Genomic DNA, 20,250 nt, shown 5'->3' with positions numbered 1-20,250 from the left:
ATGAAGACCTTTTTGGCATGAAGGATGAAGAGGGGGAGATCACTGTCACATTAGAGGAGGACGAAGAAGAGAAGACTGGAGAACTGATTAACACCAGTAAATACAGTGAGTATTGTCTTATAAAACAGGGACATTGATCTGATTAACACCAGTAAATACAGTGAATATTATCTTATAAAACAGGGACATTGATCTGAAAGAGGAGGCTGTTACAATACAAAAACAAGTAGAGGGTGAGGCTGTTACCGTGAAAGAAGAAGAGAAAGACGCCTTCAGAGTGGAGGATGAAGACCTTTTTGGAATGAAGGATGAAGAGGGGGAGATTACTGTCACATTAGAGGAGGACGAAGAAGAGAAGACTGGAGATCTGATTAACACCAGAAAATACAGTGAGTACTATCTTATAAAACAGGGGCATTGATCTGATTAACACCAGTAAATACAGTGAGTATTATCTTATAAAACAGGGACACAGTTGTGAGTATTATCAGTCTGAAAAATACAGTGAGTATTATCTTATAAAACAGGGACACAAACTCTGCAGTTGTTGAAGTTATTTTAAAAGGCTTCTACATTGTTGATGACGTCCTCCAGTGATAAAAAAAAATAGATTTCCTGTTGAAAGTGATATATAAATACAGTAAGAAAAATAGTGTTTTTTTAGACAACTGCAAACTTGGAGTGAGTGATGTCATAGTAAGTCCTTCAAGGAGTTGGCTTGATGGGAAGTTGTGATGTCATCCAATAGGTGATGGATCTTCATGTGAATATTCATTATTCTTTTTAAAATCCTTCCTGTTCTGTCAAGTTGGATGTTGATCATTGCTAGAAAGCCATTTTCAAGTTTTGCCATAGACTTTCAAGACGATTTAAGTCCAAACTGTAACTAGGCCACTTGGGAACATTCAATGTCATCTTGGTAAGCTCCTCCAGTGTAGATTTGGCCTTGTAGTTTGTTATTTTCCTGTTCGTACAGTTTTTTTTGTATTCAGATCTCTGAAATGCTCTCTAACTACGTAACATTTAGTGTCTCCTTATATTACGCTGGGAAAACAGTTTTCATGGGCACAGAAATCCTAAATCATTTCAGAGTTTGCAAAATCCAATGGTTCTAACTGAGAGTCACCTTAACTTTATTGACAACACCCAAATGGATACTGTCATTAATGCGGTTCTTCAATAATTACACATAATATTTAATTCTGTAGCTGTTTAGTTACAGTCACATGTTCAACTATCATCAGCTGATCCAGGAAATCATTTTCTGAATGACAGTCACATGACAAACATCACAACATGCAACAACAACCAAAGTGCTTCTTCATTCATTACTCTGGTAAAGACAGTTATGCTCCACGTTGGATCCAACATCCCTAACAAATTGATGTTTATAATGTGTTATGTCTTTGATTTACAGTAGCGTCTCGTTAGTCTGTTTAGGCACAGATACTTAGCTGTGTAGAGAATGGTTCCTTGATGGATAGGCAATTATTATTATTATACAGAGCTATTTTTTAACCTTTATTTAACTAGGCAAGTCAGTTAAGAACAAATTCTTATTTTCAATGCCTAGGAACAGTGGGTTAACTACTTGTTCAGGGGAAGAATGACAGATTTGTACCTTGTCAGCTCGGGACCTTCCGGTTACTAGTCTAACGCTCTAACCACTAGGCTACCCTATTGAACAACACACAGAGCTATTTTCCTTTATTCAGGACATTTAGAATGACAACACATTACAGAATGGACTAGTGGGATTATTCACAAAATTATCTGGTGATCAGGTTATAAAATGTCATGACAAAGACTTTCTGAGTTTCCATGTTTCACCTGAAATATTAAATGATTTATAGTCCTCTGCCTATATTATTGTTAGGTGAAGTATGGGTTCTACAGTAGGTCTATGTTGTTGTTAGGTGAAGTTATGGGTCCTACAGTAGGTCTATGTTATTGTTAGGTGAAGTTATGGGTCCTACAGTAGGTCTATGTTGTTGTTAGGTGAAGTTATGGGTCCTACAGTAGGTCTATGTTGTTGTTAGGTGAAGTTATGGGTCCTACAGTAGGTCTATGTTGTTGTTAGGTGAAGTTATGGGTCCTACAGTAGGTCTATGTTGTTGTTAGGTGAAGTTATGGGTCCTACAGTAGGTCTATGTTGTTAGGTGAAGTTATGGGTCCTACAGTAGGTCTATGTTGATGTTAGGTGAAGTTATGGGTCCTGGGTCCTACAGTAGTAGGTATGTTGTTGTTGTTAGGTGTTGTTGTTAGGTGAAGTTATGGGTCCTACAGTAGGTCTATGTTGTTGTTAGGTGAAGTTATGGGTCCTACAGTAGGTCTAGTAGGTGAAGTTATGGGTCCTATGTTATGGTTAGGTGAAGTTATGGTGTCCTACAGTAGGTCTATGTTGTTAGGTGAAGTTTCCTAGTAGGTCTATGTTGTTTGTTATGAAGTTATGGGTCCTACAGTAGGTCTATGTTATTGTTAGGTGAAGTTATGGGTCAAACTTAGTTTACAAACCCTCATTGTCAGGCTGATGGAAAAGCTAGCTAAAGAGTATTTTACTGGTTAAAGTGTTTTTTAAGTATGAAGCAGTTGATTTGAGACTTCCACAAACATTACACTAAGCAGGAGATTCAAGCGAGCCTTACAATTATAATCCAAAAGTAGTGTGAAATGCACTCATATTCAACCTGTAAATGGAGGCTATTTTTGCTGTCAGCCTACAGAGAACTCCCCTGAGTTTTCCCCACGGTGGTGAATTAGTGAATAGACACAGAGCTTAATGTGAGTTTCCTTCAGTAGCTCTCCTGATCTGCTGATAGTGAGCTGTAATATTCAGAATACATTGTGAAAAACTAAAATAGGCTCACCATTTTTTGCTCCAACCAGATATACTACATCCATAACTAGTGGTTTCCTCATTACCAGATATACTACATCCATAACTAGTGGTTTCCTCATTACCAGATATACTACATCCATAACTAGTGGTTTCCTCATTACCAGATATACTACATCCATAACTAGTGGTTTCCTCATTACCAGATATACTACATCCATAACTAGTGGTTTCCTCATTACCAGATATACTACATCCATAACTAGTGGTTTCCTCATTACCAGATATACTACATCCATAACTAGTGGTTTCCTCATTACCAGATATACTACATCCATAACTAGTGGTTTCCTCATTACAGATATACTACATCCATAACTAGTGGTTTCCTCATTACCAGATATACTACATCCATAACTAGTGGTTTCCTCATTACCAGATATACTACATCCATAACTAGTGGTTTCCTCATTACCAGATATACTACATCCATAACTAGTGGTTTCCTCATTACCAGATATACTACATCCATAACTAGTGGTTTCCTCATTACCAGATATACTACATCCATAACTAGTGGTTTATCCTCCAATCATCGATGTTACTACATTAGTTGCAGATATACTACATCCATAACTAGTGGTTTCCTCATTACCAGATATACTAATCCATAAGTAGTGGTTTCATTTGATTTACCTTTTACCAACATTACACCATAACTAGGGTTTCCTCATTACCAGATATACTAATCCATAACTAGTGGTTTCCTCACTACAGATATACAACCTGCAGAACAGTGGTTTCTCATTTTTACTAATCATAACTAGTGGATCATTACCAGATAACTACATCCATAACTAGTGGTTTCCTGTTGTTACCAGAATATACACAGAGCATAATAGTGATTTCCTCACAGAGTACTCATCCATGAAGAGGTTTCTCATTAGCAGATATACTACATCCATAACTAGTGAAAAACATTACCAGATATACTACATCCATAACTAGTGGTTTCCTCAACCAGATATACTACATCCATAACTAGTGGTTTCTGATTACCAGATATACTACATCCTAAAACTGTGGTTTCCTCATTACCAGATATAGTTTACATCCATAACTAGTGGTTTCCTCATTACCAGATATACTACATCCATAACTAGTGGTTTCCTCATTACCAGATATACTACATCCATAACTAGTGGTTTCCTCATTACCAGATATACTACATCCATAACTAGTGGTTTCCTCATTACCAGATATACTACATCCATAACTAGTGGTTTCCTCATTACCAGATATACTACATCCATAACTAGTGGTTTCCTCATTAGGAGATATACTACATCCATAACTAGTGGTTTCCTCATTACCAGATATACTACATCCATAACTAGTGGTTTCCTCATTACCAGATATACTACATCCATAACTAGTGGTTTCCTCATTACCAGATATACTACATCCATAACTAGTGGTTTCCTCATTACCAGATATACTACATCCATAACTAGCAGTTTCCTCATTAGCAGGGAGGAGTTTCTGCAACCAAATTGTGTGGGCCGCCCTTGCTGCAATTATTAAACACAGAAAGGGGCCAAAATTGGAGACTAAAAGTCATCTGGCACATTGCTTAGAGTTTCAGCAACTTTAATAACTTGTTTCTATCCTCCAATCATCAATGTTACTACTAATGTGAAAACAAAATTGTTGCTCACATGACTGTTTTAAGACATTTGTCAAATAATTTAACAGACGTCAATTGTTGTACAACTTCATGGGTACGCTCTGGGCATCACCTTTTAACTCAAATAAACAGTGGATTTCTGCTGTTTTGAGCCTTTAACCATCTGTCTGACTTTGTTGTTCACACAGGAGAACAACATCATGATGCTGACAAGGCAGAGAAGAGTCTCTCCAGATCAGAACACCTCAAGAAACACCTGCAGAGACCCACAGGGAAGAAATCTCACCACTGCTCTGAATGTGGGAAGAGTTACTCAAGATCAGATTCACTTAAACTACACCTGAGAATACACCAGCGAGTACACACAGGAGAGAAACCTCACCACTGTTTTGACTGTGGGAAGAGTTACTTAAAATCAGATTCACTTAAACTACACCTGAGAATACACACTGGAGAGAATCTTCACTTCTGCTCTGACTGTGGGAAGAGATTCACCTCTTCAGTAGACCTTAAAATACATCAGAGAATTCACACTGGAGAGAAACCTTTTGGCTGTGATCAATGTGGGAAGAGTTTTACTAAGCCAATCAACTTGAAATCACACCAGTGAATACACACTGGAGAGAAACCTTATGGCTGTGATCAATGTGGGAAGAGTTTTACTCAGTCAAGCGGCCTGATATCACACCAGATAACACACACAGGAGAGAAACCATATAGCTGTACTCAATGTGGGAAGAGTTTTGCTACATCTGTCTATCTGAAGATACACCAGAGAATACACACAGGAGAGAAACCCATAGCTGTAATCAATGTGGGAAGAGTTTTAGTCAAAGCCTGAAATCACACCAAAGAATAAACAGGAGAGAAATCTAGCTAATCAATGTGGGAAGAGTTTTACTCAGTCAAACAGCCTGATATCACACCAGCGGACACACACATGAGAGAAACCTTCTGGCTATGATCAATGTGACAAGAGATACTCTGATAAAATATATCTAGTCAAACATCAGAAAATACATGGAGTTGTTTCATGATATCAATGAAATATTGTCACAATGTAGAATGTTGTAACATTGTAGTAGGAGTATTCTAATGATGTCACAATGTAGAATGTTGTAACATTGTAGTAGGAGTATTCTAATGATGTCACAATGTAGAATGTTGTAACATTGTAGTAGGAGTATTTGAATGAATTTCATTGTAGTAATGTAGAACCCAATAAACCCTTTGCCCCCCCTGTTCAATTTGATGAATTGATTTCAGCATGATATGGATATTAGCCTCTGGGGAAGAATCCAGGCTCTGAATTGAATGAGTTCTATTTATGTGATTTAACATAAAGATCAGGTGTGATGTTAATGTTTGTATGTTTTGTATTGTTTATAAAATATATATTTTCAGGTCTTTTTTCATAACTTAATTTCAACGTACTTGCAGCTTATACACCTATAATCAATGTTATTAACAATCTAACATCACTCCAGTATGTATTGACAACATTCAAGCGCTAATTGTCTTTATTCCACTACTGAAGAAGCATGACTCAAATCACCTCATATTTCAAACATTCAGCCTGACAAAGATATGTTTTATTATTCCATGCCTCACCAATCACATTTGCTTTTGATATTTTTTCCAATTCATGTAACATTTAGTTTTTGGGGGTTTCTTGATGGAGAACATAACAACAAACAATGGAGTAAAACAAGTTTATAATTTGTATTGGATGTTGCATCCAATTGTTAATATTTGAATCAATGACATTTCCTTAAAATGCTCAGTCTTTCAGTTAAGTTTCTGTTTGTTGTGTACTAAATATTTCAGTTTTTTTTTCCTGTGAAGCCATTGTGTTGCATCCATGTCTGAAATGTGCTGTATAAATAAAGCTTGATCTGATCATATTTCAAAACAAATTAACTCAGTGACCAACCAATCAACAGACTCTTGCTAAACCAATGAACAAATATGTGCAAAGGCATATTTTGGTCCATCTTAGACTGAATTTATATTGTCTTTCATGCTATCTTCCTTGTCATTATAGCGCATGGTCCATCTTAGTATGAAAAACAGTATCAATCCAGTGCATGGTATGTAAGTTTAGTATCACTTTTCAACCAACCCAGAGCATTTGTTGAAAATGAAAAATGTTTAAATGAACAATACATCAAAGGATCAAACTACTGAAAACTGAATCAGACAAATGGATCAAACAGATCAATCCCACTTTTCCAGCCTGCTGAAGGTGTGGTGGAGTGGTGAACACCACCCCCGGCTCTACCAGGGGCTTGAGGTGGTCTCCCACAGCTCTGCTTATGTCATGTTCTGTGGCCTTGCACCTAAATGTTTCCATTTCTTGACTGCCCCTGCAACACAGAAATAAATATATTTCAGTAATATTATATAAAACTCTCAAACTAATGTAATGGATATGGAGCATTTATGGCCTTCCAACCAGTCCCTCAACAGTTACAATATTCCAAATGATGTTTCTATATGATAAGGATCCCAGATAGCATTGACCATTGTGCATTCTTCTGTCTCTTTTACATAGCAGGTGATGGGTTCTGACTTCTGAACTTGAAAAAATGAAATATCCGTATAATGTGAAATTGAATGAAACAATAATGTATGTTGATGCTAATATGATGTACAATATTCCATGATGTTTCTATATGATAACTAATAGCCTAATATATTTAATATGCCATTTCACTATTTTTTTAACAGTTTCACATAATTACCTTTTAATTAAAGAACAATTATTATGATTCAACATCAGTTCACCGTCTCACCTCATACTGTATTGGAGCAGCAACACCGTCTCACCTGACTGCCCAGTGATCAACATCAGTTCACCGTCTCACCTCATACTGTATTGGAGCAGCAGCATGACTGCCCAGTCAACATCAGTTCACCGTCTCACCTCTGGAGCAGCAGCAGCTGACTGCCCAGTTCAACATCAGTTCACCGTCTCACCTCATACTGTATTGGAGCAGCAGCAGCTGACTGCCCAGTTCAACATCAGTTCACCGTCTCACCTCATACTGTATTGGACTATTTTAGCAGTTCATTTCAACATCAGTTTTGATGCTAATCATCATGTTTTGAATCTGAGAGTAAATAGATCCGATTACAACTCCAAAATGAAGGGTTCAACTGGAGTTGTTCTCAGATCCCCTAAGAACCGTAGGGTTCTTGGTCAATGAAAAACAGCCCCAAAAGGTTCTTCAAAGAACTTTTTAATGATTACAATATTCCATGAGTTAGAAGGTGGGTTCATCGAGGAACCTCCGTTGTTGCTGGACTTTTTCCGGGAACTTCGCAATTACAACTGAAGACGATGGTGACAAGTTTGGATGCGACAACAAGTTAAAAAGGTTAAGTTGGGTTGATTTTTGGCTCTGAATATGTCTAGAAATAATAATTACAATAATATAACATACTAATAATGAATAACGAAGACAATGATGGTTTTCTGTGAATATCTTCCGTAACGTTACTATAGTTAATTACCGTAAATATTAGAAAGCCGGGTTTGACCGTCGGCGTTGTATGAGCTACAGTACAGTACCGTTATCTAGCTAGATAACGTTGTGTCCTAACTAGGCACAACAAGGTTTGGATTATTTCCCTCAACTATATTTGTTCCCATGTATTGTATATCGTTTCCATAAAGCCAACATGGCTTTACACTCATTAACGTAAGTTTCCAATCTAGAGCAGTTCTCAGTTTTGTGATAATGAACTAGCAAACGTTAACTAACTAAGTAAGGACGGTGACCTGTCCAGACGAGATGTACAACGAACTGAATCGTCAATGGAGGTCTTTCTCTTTATATAGCCTGCTACAGCCAGCAACTACTATTAACTCACAAGGGGGTTACATGGACATAACGTTACATGGAAACGTTACAACAATACTATCCCATTTTGGAAACGTTACATGGACAATACTATCCCATTTTGGAAACGTTACATGGACAATACTATCCCATTTTGGAAACGTTACATGTTTTGGAAACGTTACATGTACAATACTATCCCATTTTGGAAACGTCCAATACTATTTTTGGAAACGTTACATGGAAACGTTACGTTAATTATCTTAATTATCTTTTCAGAACTTCTCAGAAATTAATCAAGTCCATGGAATGGATATAGACAAAAAGAGAATTCAATGACTAGCAGAGGTAGAGAGGCGAGGCAGGGGTGAGGACATCATCCTGCTATTTTGACAGTCCCTGAAGGAAAATACAGAAGAGGGATTTGCTCTTATTCCTTCCCTTTCTCTAATGTATTTTGTAATAAAATCAGCAAGTGTAGTAAGATCAATGCTTTACTAGGACTGGAGACCACAGCAGCGATTCTGCTCTTGCCCCTACCTCTTCAAAGAGGACCCGAGTGGCCTTTATGTCCGTGACATGGTATGCTTATGCACCATTCATCTGTTTCTTCATAAACATAGGTGTGCATGCTTATATAAAACTACAGCTGAACATTTGTTATGGTCTTTGTTAATTGTATGTGTATTAATCTTTTCTTACTTTTGTTGACACAGATTTCACCGCTCTTCACTCCTTTACTGCACATCGGTGGAAATCCATTTCACCATGAGAGTGAAATCCCGCTGGCCTTTGATGGGGAGAACATCCACGCCCTCGAGGACGTCTCCATGGGACTTGGGGCTCTGCTTGGGCTGTATTTTTTATTTTCCCTTAAATTTCCCAAAAATGTCAGAAAAACACTTATGTTATTAAGTTACTGTGTTCTGGGGATAAGATAAGTTGGGTGAAGTTACCAGGGCCGGTCATAAAGATGGCAAACTTCCTAACATAACTAGGTGAATATGATATACACACTAAAGCTGAAAAGTCTGTATTTAGCATCAAGTCTACAATGTTGTTAGTTTACCTATGATTCATTTTTAATGTATGTTGTTTTTATTTTAAATGTCATGAAAAGCACTATATGAGTAGTTTTGTAAATATTAATTCACATTTGTTGTGCCACTAATTAAACAATTATTTAAGTCAATATTGTCAATATTATTATAATATGTTTTTATAATGGAGGGAGGGTGGACAGGGAGTTAAAAAATAAACCCCAAAAGGTTCTTTGAGGAACCATGATAAGGGGTTCTTCAAAGAACTTAGATGTTCTCACAAAAGGTTCTTCAAATAACTTTTAGGGGTTCCCCCACAGTTTCAAATTGAAGAACTCCTAAAGGATACTGCAGGAACCTTTACCTTTTAGAGTGTATATTGATGAAAGTCACCTTGTCCGAGAGACATTTACGTAGTTATACACAGCCCAATTTGGGATGACTATTATGGGGTGAAATAGCGGCCACAACAGACAGACCTGATATCGCCCTATAATTCGAAGTCCTTGGACGTCACGTGCTGAGGGGGTCTGACCAAAGATATTATATTTAGCTACACTTTGTAGTACATTTTTACACAATGATAAATGTTTCTGATGACACATAGCCCTTTTTCAAAGGGAGTCGTTGGTTTTTAGGGGCAGTCGCTTTTTAGCTTTTTGTCTGAAAGTATTTTCTCAACTGCGATACCGACTCCAGTCAGCAGATGGCGATGTGCGTCTTTCAGGTGATTCTGCCACTGTGACGTATAATATAGTGGATGGGACGCTTCTTCAACATCAACAGTTAGTCAGACACTTTGGTTCACTCTAACTTTATGGAAAAATGTGTATTCATTAAATATAGTGTAACCGATGTGAAATGGCCAGTTAGCGTTTCAATCGGTGACGTCACTCGCTCTGAGACCTTGAAGTAGTTGCTTTGCAACGGTCGCGGCTTTTGTGGAGCGATGGGAAACGATGCCTCGAGGTTGGCTGTTGTTGATGTGTGCAGAGGATCCCTGGTTCGAGCCCAGGTCGGGGCGAGGAGAGGGACGGAAGCTATACTGTTGCAATAGCAACTCCTCTCATACTGGGAAGACACCCCCCCCCCCCCTGAATTTTCAGGCCTTAAGGGCAGTTTTATTTCAATTGTAGTACCGGGATGGAGAAAATCCAGTTAGCGTTTTATAGTCACCTCGTTAGGATAACTTATCCTAAAATGGACACACTCCCATCAGTTTCTGAGACAACTGCCCAGACTTTGTAGACTGTTTAATAATGCTTAAACCTCATCTTTATCAAATTATCCATTAAAGATACCAACGCAAAACCTACGTTCATCTACATATGGGTTGTTTAAATTGTATCTAATGATTATGCCAGTAATACTTCATCAAATCTCTAGTAATCAATATACCCACATACAATTCATCATATTTTCATATTCACAGAATCCATATAAAACGTAAGAAATTCTCAGCGACTTGCGACATTCATTCATTTGCTTTTTCAAGGACTCTCCATAGCTACACAGCAGCTCTCCAAACATACTCCCAGCAGAATAAAAAAATAAACTTTTGTTTCCCAGACAATGACCATAGGATCCTCAACAGTTCTCTAACCTTTCAGAGACCACGGCAAAATCAAGCCTCCCAGGAACTATAGACCTTCCGCTGCTTTCTAAAATATCATCCCGTTTATTATCCAAATTTCAATAATCTGAGTAAGCATATTTCTATATGTTACTATCCAAACGTCAGATTAAGACTCATTTCCACATTCACACAACTCTCATATCAGTCACACAATGCTATTCCCAAACATACCTAATCAATTAGTTTTTCAACAATATTTTTACCTGCAGGAATATTTTCACATTTCTATCTCATGGTTAGTTCCTAGGATAATGCAACTCATACATTTATACTCAGAGCCTCCTGACTGGGCCCTGTTTACACCTCCACACAGGAATACACACTCCGAGCCTCCTGACTGGGCCCTGTTTACACCCCCACACAGGAGTACACACTCAGATCCTGACTCGGCCCTGTTTACGCCTCCAAGGTGCCCCCTCACATAGGAATACACACTCAGAGCCTACGAGGATTTTCTAAAAACTCACTTTAAAAAAAACTAGGTGTATAGAATCTGCTCGCTGCCTCTCAGGTCTAAGGTGGGTCCATCTGCTCCGTTCCCGAAGTGTGGTCTCCATGAGATTCCAAGTTTGAGGGATCCCTCGAGGACGATTTACCCAGGTCGTCAGGAGCGGTCACCAAGTCAAGATTCACATTGCCAAATGTGGTTGTTAATTTCTTTAATATCAAATGAGAAACAAACTTATCACACAAGTCAGATTTATTCTTAAACTAAATCTTTATTCACTTATTAATAAGGGAGCAGGTCAATACAACACACACATATAAAGTGAATCAATTGAGTGCTCTACGATAATGATGGCTGGTCAACAAATCAGCCCTAGATGATTCATTGAGAGCCACGAGACAAAAGTACAAAGGTCTTTTATAGCTAAGATACACCCCTTTCAACCTACATGACCAACAACAGATGTATAGAACGGGTCACAAGGTTAAGATTTGTATGAAAGATACTTATAATTCTCAGCAGACAGTATCTGCTGTAAAAACAGTACTCTGTGTAGAAACCAGGGTCTGGCCCTGGGGTCATCTCTCCCTGGTAACATATAGAACAGAAACATTAACTCATAATCTGGAATACTGTCTCTTTAGGTTTTAATCACCCAAAAGACATTGTAAATCTCCTGTCAGTGTTTTCTCCCAGAGGCCCATCCTCAGTAGAACACAGACACAATAGTTCTAAGAACCCTCTATTCTGTTGCATAAAACAACCATTTGATACAATAAAAGTACAATAACATAATGTTGAAGTTTTGCTCTCAGTGTCCACTGAAAGTTGACTAGTAACAACAACTGGGACCTAAAAGACACCCACCATGAGACCCACTAAATCTGCCCAAGAAAATAAACAAAATAAAAACCCACAACAAACTTAAAAACAGGAAGCAAACCAAAACGGTAGCGCAACTAAAGGTGTTGATTTGTCACATCTATCAAGACAACTGGAGCACTGGGCCAGACACTCTTAAATAGAACCTGGACCAGCTCAGGTGAAAAACCTTCTCACCAACGAGATGGACAAGCCAGCACAGGTGTAACACATACTGACTAACGAGGTGACACCAATCAGTGCGTCCTACGTGCTAACGAGATAGACGTGCTAAAGTCCAACCTCAAAACATAAATGGAAAAACCAAAGCCTGTATCACCTTCCCCCTTAAGACAACAAACATATCCTATATTTTTGTTGGACACGTTTGCTCACCACCAACAGAAAACAACTTCCATTTCACATTATAATCAACTACAATGCTTCACCTTCACCAATATAAACATGGTGTCTACTGGCTGTCAACAATTAAAAACAAGAAAAAACACCTATTCCTAAATAATAATAAACAATCATGTTATTTTTTTCTCCTTTTTCTTTCTATAGAATCCTACAACTCACTAGCTTCTAGAACTCTCGTCTTCCTAAAACTCACTAGCTTCTAGAACTCTGGTTTCACTGCTTCTAGAACTCTCGCCTCTTTCTAAAAACAGAGCAAACAAAACTCAGATCAAATTGTATTAGTCACATGCACCGAATACAACAGTGAAATGCTTCCTTATGAGCCCCTAACCAACAGTGCAGTTTCAATACGGAAAAGAATAAGAGATAAAACTCCAAATAAACACACTGGCTCAACGCAAAACACAAATCTTTTTGACTGCCCACCCCAGAGATAATCAGCAACCAAGTTTTCCTTACCACGGACTGATTTCAAGAGGAAACTCCTGCGATATCCGTAATAACTTTCCACCTCACTGCGGAGCTTCTCTCTCTTTTCAGGGTTCACTAGATAGGCATGTTGTTGGATCTGGGCCCAGTCCCCAATATCATGCTCTAGAACATTTGGTTTGGCACATGTGAGAATTAACCCTGATATTCTAAAAACAGGGCAACAATGTCAATATAATTGTACCAAAAAATGGTCATGTTGGTTGCATGAATAAATATCACTACCAAATGTTACATGAAATGTAAATATGAAATATTTGATTGCATAGTCATATTTTCAACGTCTTTTCAATATAATTTTGCTTGGTGGGATAGCCCAATGTCAAAACACAGTTTTAACGTGTCCAAATCAATAACCAATATGCAGGAACAGTTTGGGGATAAATTGAAAACCTAAACATAACATGTGCTATATACACAAACATCTGCCACAATAATCACATTACTTGTATTTTTTAAACAAGCTCCTTATAAACTGCACAAGCACCAGAAACACTGTTGTTTTGACAAATAGCAATAAATCACTGATATCGATTAGGGGGGAAATTAGGTTGTACGTGCTGTTGAAACTGAACAAAAAAAAACACATGGAAATGGGAGATATATTTTACCTCCCTGGTTAGAGGACAACCTGCAGAAGAGTCAGCTACATTTGGGAGTGATGCATTAAATTTAGGGGTCGCTAAACAAGGGAATGCAACACTTATTTGTCATCACTCATCGATATCATGCTAAAAAAATTGTGAGAGAGGAGAGAGATGAGGTTGCACGTCCTGTTAAAACTAACAGCTCAAAAACCACAATCTGGAATCTGGGAGTACATCCCTGGTTAGAGGACAATTTGTAGAAAACAGCACGCCACATTTTGAAGTGTTGCATTTTGATTCAAGTGGGTCACCAACGTGGTAAGTGTAACACAACTCCTAATTGTCCCTAGACTTTCTAAGCAAACAGCTGGAGGCAGGGCTTTCTCCTGTAGATCTCCATTTGAATGGAATGGTCTGCCTATCCATGTGAGAGACGCAGACTCGGTCTCAACCTTTAAGTCTTTACTGAAGACTCATCTCTTCAGTAGGTCATATGATTGAGTGTAGTCTGGCCCAGGAGTGTGAAGGTAAACGGAAAGGCTCTGGAGCAACGAACCGTCCTTGCTGTCTCTGCCTGGCCGGTTCCCCTCTCTCCACTGGGATTCTCTGCCTCTAACCCTATTACAGGGGCTGAGTCACTGGCAAACTGGTGCTCTTTCATGCCGTCCCTAGGAGGGGTGCATCACTTGAGTGGGTTGTGTCACTGACGTGATCTTCCTGTCTGGGTTGGCGCTCCCCCTTGGGTTGTGCCGTGGCGGAGATCTTTGTGGGCTTTACTCGGCCTTGTCTCAGGATGGTAAGTTGGTGGTTGAAGATATCCCTCTAGCGGTGTGGGGGCTGTGCTTTGGCAAAGTGGGTGGGGTTATATCCTTCCTGTTTGGCCCTGTCCGGGGGTATCATCGGATGGGGACACAGTGTCTCCTGACCCCTCCTGTCTCAGCCTCCAGTATTTATGCTGCAGTAGTTTATGTGTCAGGGGGCTAGGGTCAGTTTGATATATCTGGAGTACTTTTCCTGTCTTATCCGGTGTCCTGTGTGAATTTAAGTATGCTCTCTCTAATTCTTTCTTTCTCACTCTCTGAGGACCTGAGCCCTAGGACCAGGCCTCAGGACTACCTGGCACGATGACTCCTTGCTGTCCCCAGTCCACCTGGCCGTGTTGCTGCTCCAGTTTCAACTGTTCTGCCTGCGGCTATGGAACCCTGACCTGTTCACCGGATGTGCTACCTGTCCCAAACCTGCTGTTTACAACTCTCTAGAGACAGCAGGAACGGAAGAGATACTCTTAATGATCGGCTATGAAAAGCCAACTGACATTTACTCCTGAGGTGTTGATCTGTTGCACCCGCGACAACTACTGTGATTATTATTATTTGACCATGCTGGTCATTTATGAACATCTTGGCCATGTTCTGTTATAATCTCCACCCGGCACAGCCAGAAAAGTGCTGGCCACCCCTCATAGCCTGGTTCTTCTCTAGGTTTCTTCCTAGGTTTTGGCCTTTCTAGGGAGTTTTTCCGAGCCACCGTGCTTCTACACCTGCATTGCTTGCTGTTTGGGGTTTTAGGCTGGGTTTCTGTACAGCACTTTGAGATATCAGCTGATATAAGAAGGGAATTATAAATAAATTTGATTTGATGAGAACTCTTTTTTAGTTTGTCAATTTTTGTTAAATCACATAAATAGTACTCTTCCATTTCAGAGCCTGGATTTTTCCCCATTAGGCTAATATCCATAACATGTTGATATCAATTCATAAGTGGGCACACGTTTAGGCTTCTACATTGTGAAATCATTACAATACTCCTACTACAATGTTAAAAAATTCTACATTGTGACATTAATTCATTGAAATCATGAAACAACTTCTTCATGTATGTTTTTCTAATATTTGATCAGATCTTTTATCAGATTATCTCTGGTCACAGCTATGAGATTTCAATCCTGTGTGTTCTCTGGTGTTGAGTCAGATGGCCAGATTTAGCAAATCTCTTCCCACATTGATCACAGCTATAAGGTTTCTCTCCTGTGTGTGTTCTCTGGTGTAGAGTCAGGCTGTTTGATTGAGTAAAACTCTTCCCACATTGATCACAGCTATAAGGTTTCTCTCCTGTGTGTGTTCTCTGGTGTAGAGTCAGGTTGCCAGATGTAGCAAATCTCTTCCCACATTGATCACAGCTATAAGGTTTCTCTCCTGTGTGTGTTCTCTGGTGTAGAGTCAGGCTGGCTCAGATGTAGCAAATCTCTTCCCACATTGATCACAGCTATAAGGTTTCTCTCCTGTGTGTGTTCTCTGGTGTAGAGTCAGATGGCCAGATTGACTAAAACTCCTCCCACATTGATCACAGCTATAAGGTTTCTCTCCTGTGTGTGTTCTCTGGTGTAGAGTCAGGCTGCTAGATGTAGCAAATCTCTTCCCACATTGATCACAGCTATAAGGTTTCTCTCCTGTGTGTGTTCTCTGGTGTAAGTCAGTGCCTGATGATGTGAAATCTCTTCCCACATTGATCACAGCTATAAGGTTTCTCTCCTGTGTGTGTTCTCTGGTGTTTATTCAGGTGTTCTGATCTGTAGAAACTCTTCCCACATTGATCACAGCTATAAGGTTTCTCCCCTGTGTGTCTCTCTGGTGTGAACAGACAGACAGATGATTAAAACTCTCCCACATTGATCACAGCTATAAGGTTTCTGTCCTGTGTGTGTTCTCTGGCCAGGTGGCCAGATGGCAAATCTCTTCCCACATTGATCACAGCTATAAGGTTTCTCTCCTGTGTGTGTTCTCTGGTGTAGAGTCAGACTGCCAGATTCTCTCGTGTGTTTCATGGTGTACAGACATCCGCCAGATGTAAGTAAAACTCCTCCCACATTGATCACAGCTATAAGGCATTTCTCTCCTGTGTGTGTTCTCTGGTGTAGAGTCAGGCTGCCAGATGAAGTAAAACTCTTCCCACATTGATCACAGCTATAAGGTTTCTCTCCTGTGTGTGTTCTCTGTTGTAGAGTCAGATCTCCAGATGAAGTAAATCTCTTCCCACATTGATCACAGCTATAAGACCATGGTTTCTCTGGTGTGTGTGATTCTCTTGTTGCACTGTCAGACCTCCAGATCTGACAGATCTTCCCACATTGATCACAGCTATAAGGTTTCTCTCCTGTGTGTGTTCCCAGATACCAAATCTGATTGATCACAGCTATAGTTTCTCCCTGTGTGTGTTCTCTGTGAAAATGCTGATGATGTGATCTCTTCCCACAGTGGAGCAGCAAAGTTCTCTTCCCTGTGGGTCTCAGCGGGTGTTTATTCTGACTCTCCTGAGTAATTGTTGCCTGATGAGCAGCAGAGCAGTCTTCTGGGTCTCTGTGACACCTTGAATCTGGAGAGACTCTTCTCAGCTACCTCAGCATCATGAGGTTGTTGAGGCTCCCCAGAGGATCCACGATGTCACGTCTCTCTCCTGTGTGAACAACAAAGTCAGACAGATGATTAAAGGCCCACAACAGCGATAATCCAGGGTAAAGGTTGATGCCAACAGCATAGCCATGATGTTGTACAACAATTGATGTCTGTAATGAATGTTAAAATTGATTGTCTTAAAATGAGCAAGAAGTCATATTTTGTCTTGTTTTCACATTAGTAGTAACATCTAAGATTGTAGACTAGAAATAAGTTATTCATGTTGTTGAAACTCTAAGCAGTGTGGTAGAAGACTTTTGGTCTACAATACAGGCCCCTTTGTGTTTTCTAAAATTGCGGCACGAGGGCAATTTGATTGCATAAACTCCTCCATGCTAATGAGGAAACCACTAGTTATGGATGTCGTATATCTGGTGTGACAAGAGATGAAAAGAATCTGCCCACTCCATCAAGCAATGGGGACAGCAACACAGGGCATTCACGGGACCTCATGGAACCATGGACCACACCTGCAGAAACTGGACAACAGGGGGAAGCAGAGGAGATACCTATCATAGACTTCTCCCAGCTGACGCTTGACATGCCACCTACGCCGCCTCAAGTGGTAGAAACAACCAGCTGGTATCATTAAGTAGAATCAGCCAACAGTAACACGGAAGCAGCAGAATGGGAGTTAGTAGTGCATGACCTAGATTTAGAATAAGAAGCTTCCATTTAGACACAGGTCTAAGATGACGTAATAAGCAATCTACCGTCCCAGTGTAAGCACTCAGTGTAAGCAATCTACAGTTTAGAATAAGCACTTCCAGTAAGCACAGGTCTATGACATAATAAGCAATCTACAGTCCCCGAGTAAGCACTCAGTGTAAGCAATCTACAGTCCCACTCAGTGTAGTCTAAGTCCCCGAGCACAGTGTGCAAGTCCCCGAGTAAGCAAGGGGGCAGTGTCAGTGTGAAAGTGTGGTTTAGCCACAGCTCCAGAAACTTGCGAACTTCCCCTGTAAAAAGGTATATAAAGAGAACAGAGATCATAAGAGAGGCATGATCCTCACTGACATATGAGACAGACTTCATATGGAGAATCATCATAGGTAAATTTACTATTGCACTATACGCTTTTTGTTAGACTAGAACAATATTTGAAACACAGGGGTCTTGACACCTCTTGATCACAGACAAAGCGGCAGTCAAACAGTGAGACATCAGGTACAGATGTGATTAGCAATACAAGGAAACAGCCAAGTACCAGTTACAATATATTGAGTCCATACACAGAGTTGGAAGTGAATTAGATATTAGGATATATGCTTTTTGTTAGAATACCAAACAATAAAGTGAGAACCGGTAATAATTTTTTGCCAATATTGTTAGAAGTAACTTTAAAGTTGGATCATTATCTGGCAAGCTACATGGTTGATTGACATTAGTGAATTAGGAAACTGGTTGAATTGAATAATGAGTATAAGACAAAAACAGAGTGACAAATGAGTCAGAAACTTTGCAACCCAGATTAACGAACAGGCAAACGCCTTAACCCACTGTTCCTAGCCAGTCATTGAAAATAAGAATTTGTTCTTAACTGACTTGCAGTAAAATAAAGTAAAATAAAGGTAAAATAAAAAATTTTTTGTCATTGTGTGGACAATAATATATTTTTAGGAGAGTCAAAATATATACCAATACTAGTTTCAAGTGACTACTAACTGACGAGCATAATAACCAATAGAAGAAGTTATTAGGTATTGATATATACAGAGGTAAAAGAAACTTGAAGGTAAGGAAATATAGGAGGAATCCATAACACTCAGAATATTTAAATAGGAGTATATCTATCCAAGACCTCATACTAGACCGGAAAATAAGGGAGTGACAACATGAACGAAGGAACAAACCCAACTCACGCGAAGGGCCATTGCGAAGAAATAGAAGGGTTGGTAGGGCCGCACGGCTAGGCCCTTGTTATACTGCAGTAACTAAAATCCTAAAGTACTCTGCCCAGCCAGAAGACGGGGTAGAGGCATTTGCTGCAGGTATTAGGCAAAAGTCAGCAACTATCATTATGACATCATGGATTAATTCTAGAATATACTATATAGCCCAGAAAACTGGTTTATTATCATTATGACATCATGCATGGCCAGTCCTTGTATTCATAGTGTAGTGAATTCAGGGGGAGGCCCTGAGCTGAACTCAAACCTGGGTCCAGCGACTGTCAAGTCAACACCTTATAACTGTTACGCCAAGATGTCTGAACTTCTTGACGAGGTCGCTAGGTGTTGGGTTAAGGTTTCTACAATATCGTTCTCTATGAATTTGAGAGTGGTTACACTTCTCCTTCCCCCATCCCTCAGCAGTTAACCAAGTCTCTGGGCAGCCATTTTGTTGCTGTTAAAAAAACCCACACAACCCAGCAATCTGCAGTTCAAACAAGAACAAATCTGTCATTCCACCACTGTTTTGGTAATACAATTATTATGGGTTTGGATAAATGTAACAACAGACAGACCTATGGATGCAAGGACTGACCATCCATGATATCAACATTATAGTTTTAACCATGTTGAGGCAGCAGGGTAGCCTAGTGGTTAGAGCGTTGGACTAGTAACCGGTTGCAAGTTCACATCCCCGAGCTAACATGGTACAAATCTGTCGTTCTGCACCTGAACAGGCAATTAACTCACTGTTCCTAGTCCGTTATTGAAAATAAGAATTTGTTCTTAACTGCTATACAGTGTTGATTTACATTGTTTCTAAACATTATAGTAAAAAAATATTATTTGGGGTTCTGATGGGGTACAACAGTTGAACTCAGCTCATGAGGCATGTGTTATATTCTTCAAGAATCAATGGCTGTAAATAAATCATTTAAAAGTCACAATATGGATGTAGCAATTGCAGATTTCCACCTTAATTAACACCAAACATCAGTTCAACTGCAGAGTTTGTTCCTCTGTTGTTAAGACAGTACTTACTAGTGTTAATCAG

At 39.4% G+C, this 20,250-nt stretch overlaps 2 protein-coding genes across 2 annotated transcripts in view; both read right to left on the bottom strand.

Moving 5' to 3' along the window:
* LOC135560318 (zinc finger protein 625-like) overlaps positions 1 to 20,250 on the bottom strand; it is an 80,653-nt gene that overhangs the window by 40,106 nt on the left and 20,297 nt on the right. The window lies entirely within an intron of this gene.
* LOC135560278 (zinc finger protein 239-like) lies at positions 13,502 to 19,798 on the bottom strand. The gene is given in 6 exon segments (XM_065002138.1): positions 13,502 to 16,081; positions 16,084 to 16,342; positions 16,344 to 16,479; positions 17,775 to 17,783; positions 18,144 to 18,263; positions 19,792 to 19,798. Coding segments are annotated over 6 exon segments (831 nt in total). The 3' UTR covers positions 13,502 to 15,781.

Source organism: Oncorhynchus nerka, linkage group LG15, assembly GCF_034236695.1.
Source record: "Oncorhynchus nerka isolate Pitt River linkage group LG15, Oner_Uvic_2.0, whole genome shotgun sequence".
Lineage (NCBI taxonomy): Eukaryota > Metazoa > Chordata > Actinopteri > Salmoniformes > Salmonidae > Oncorhynchus > Oncorhynchus nerka.
The sequence above is the reverse complement of the archived record's forward strand: the minus strand, read 5'-3'. Positions and strand labels throughout refer to the sequence as shown.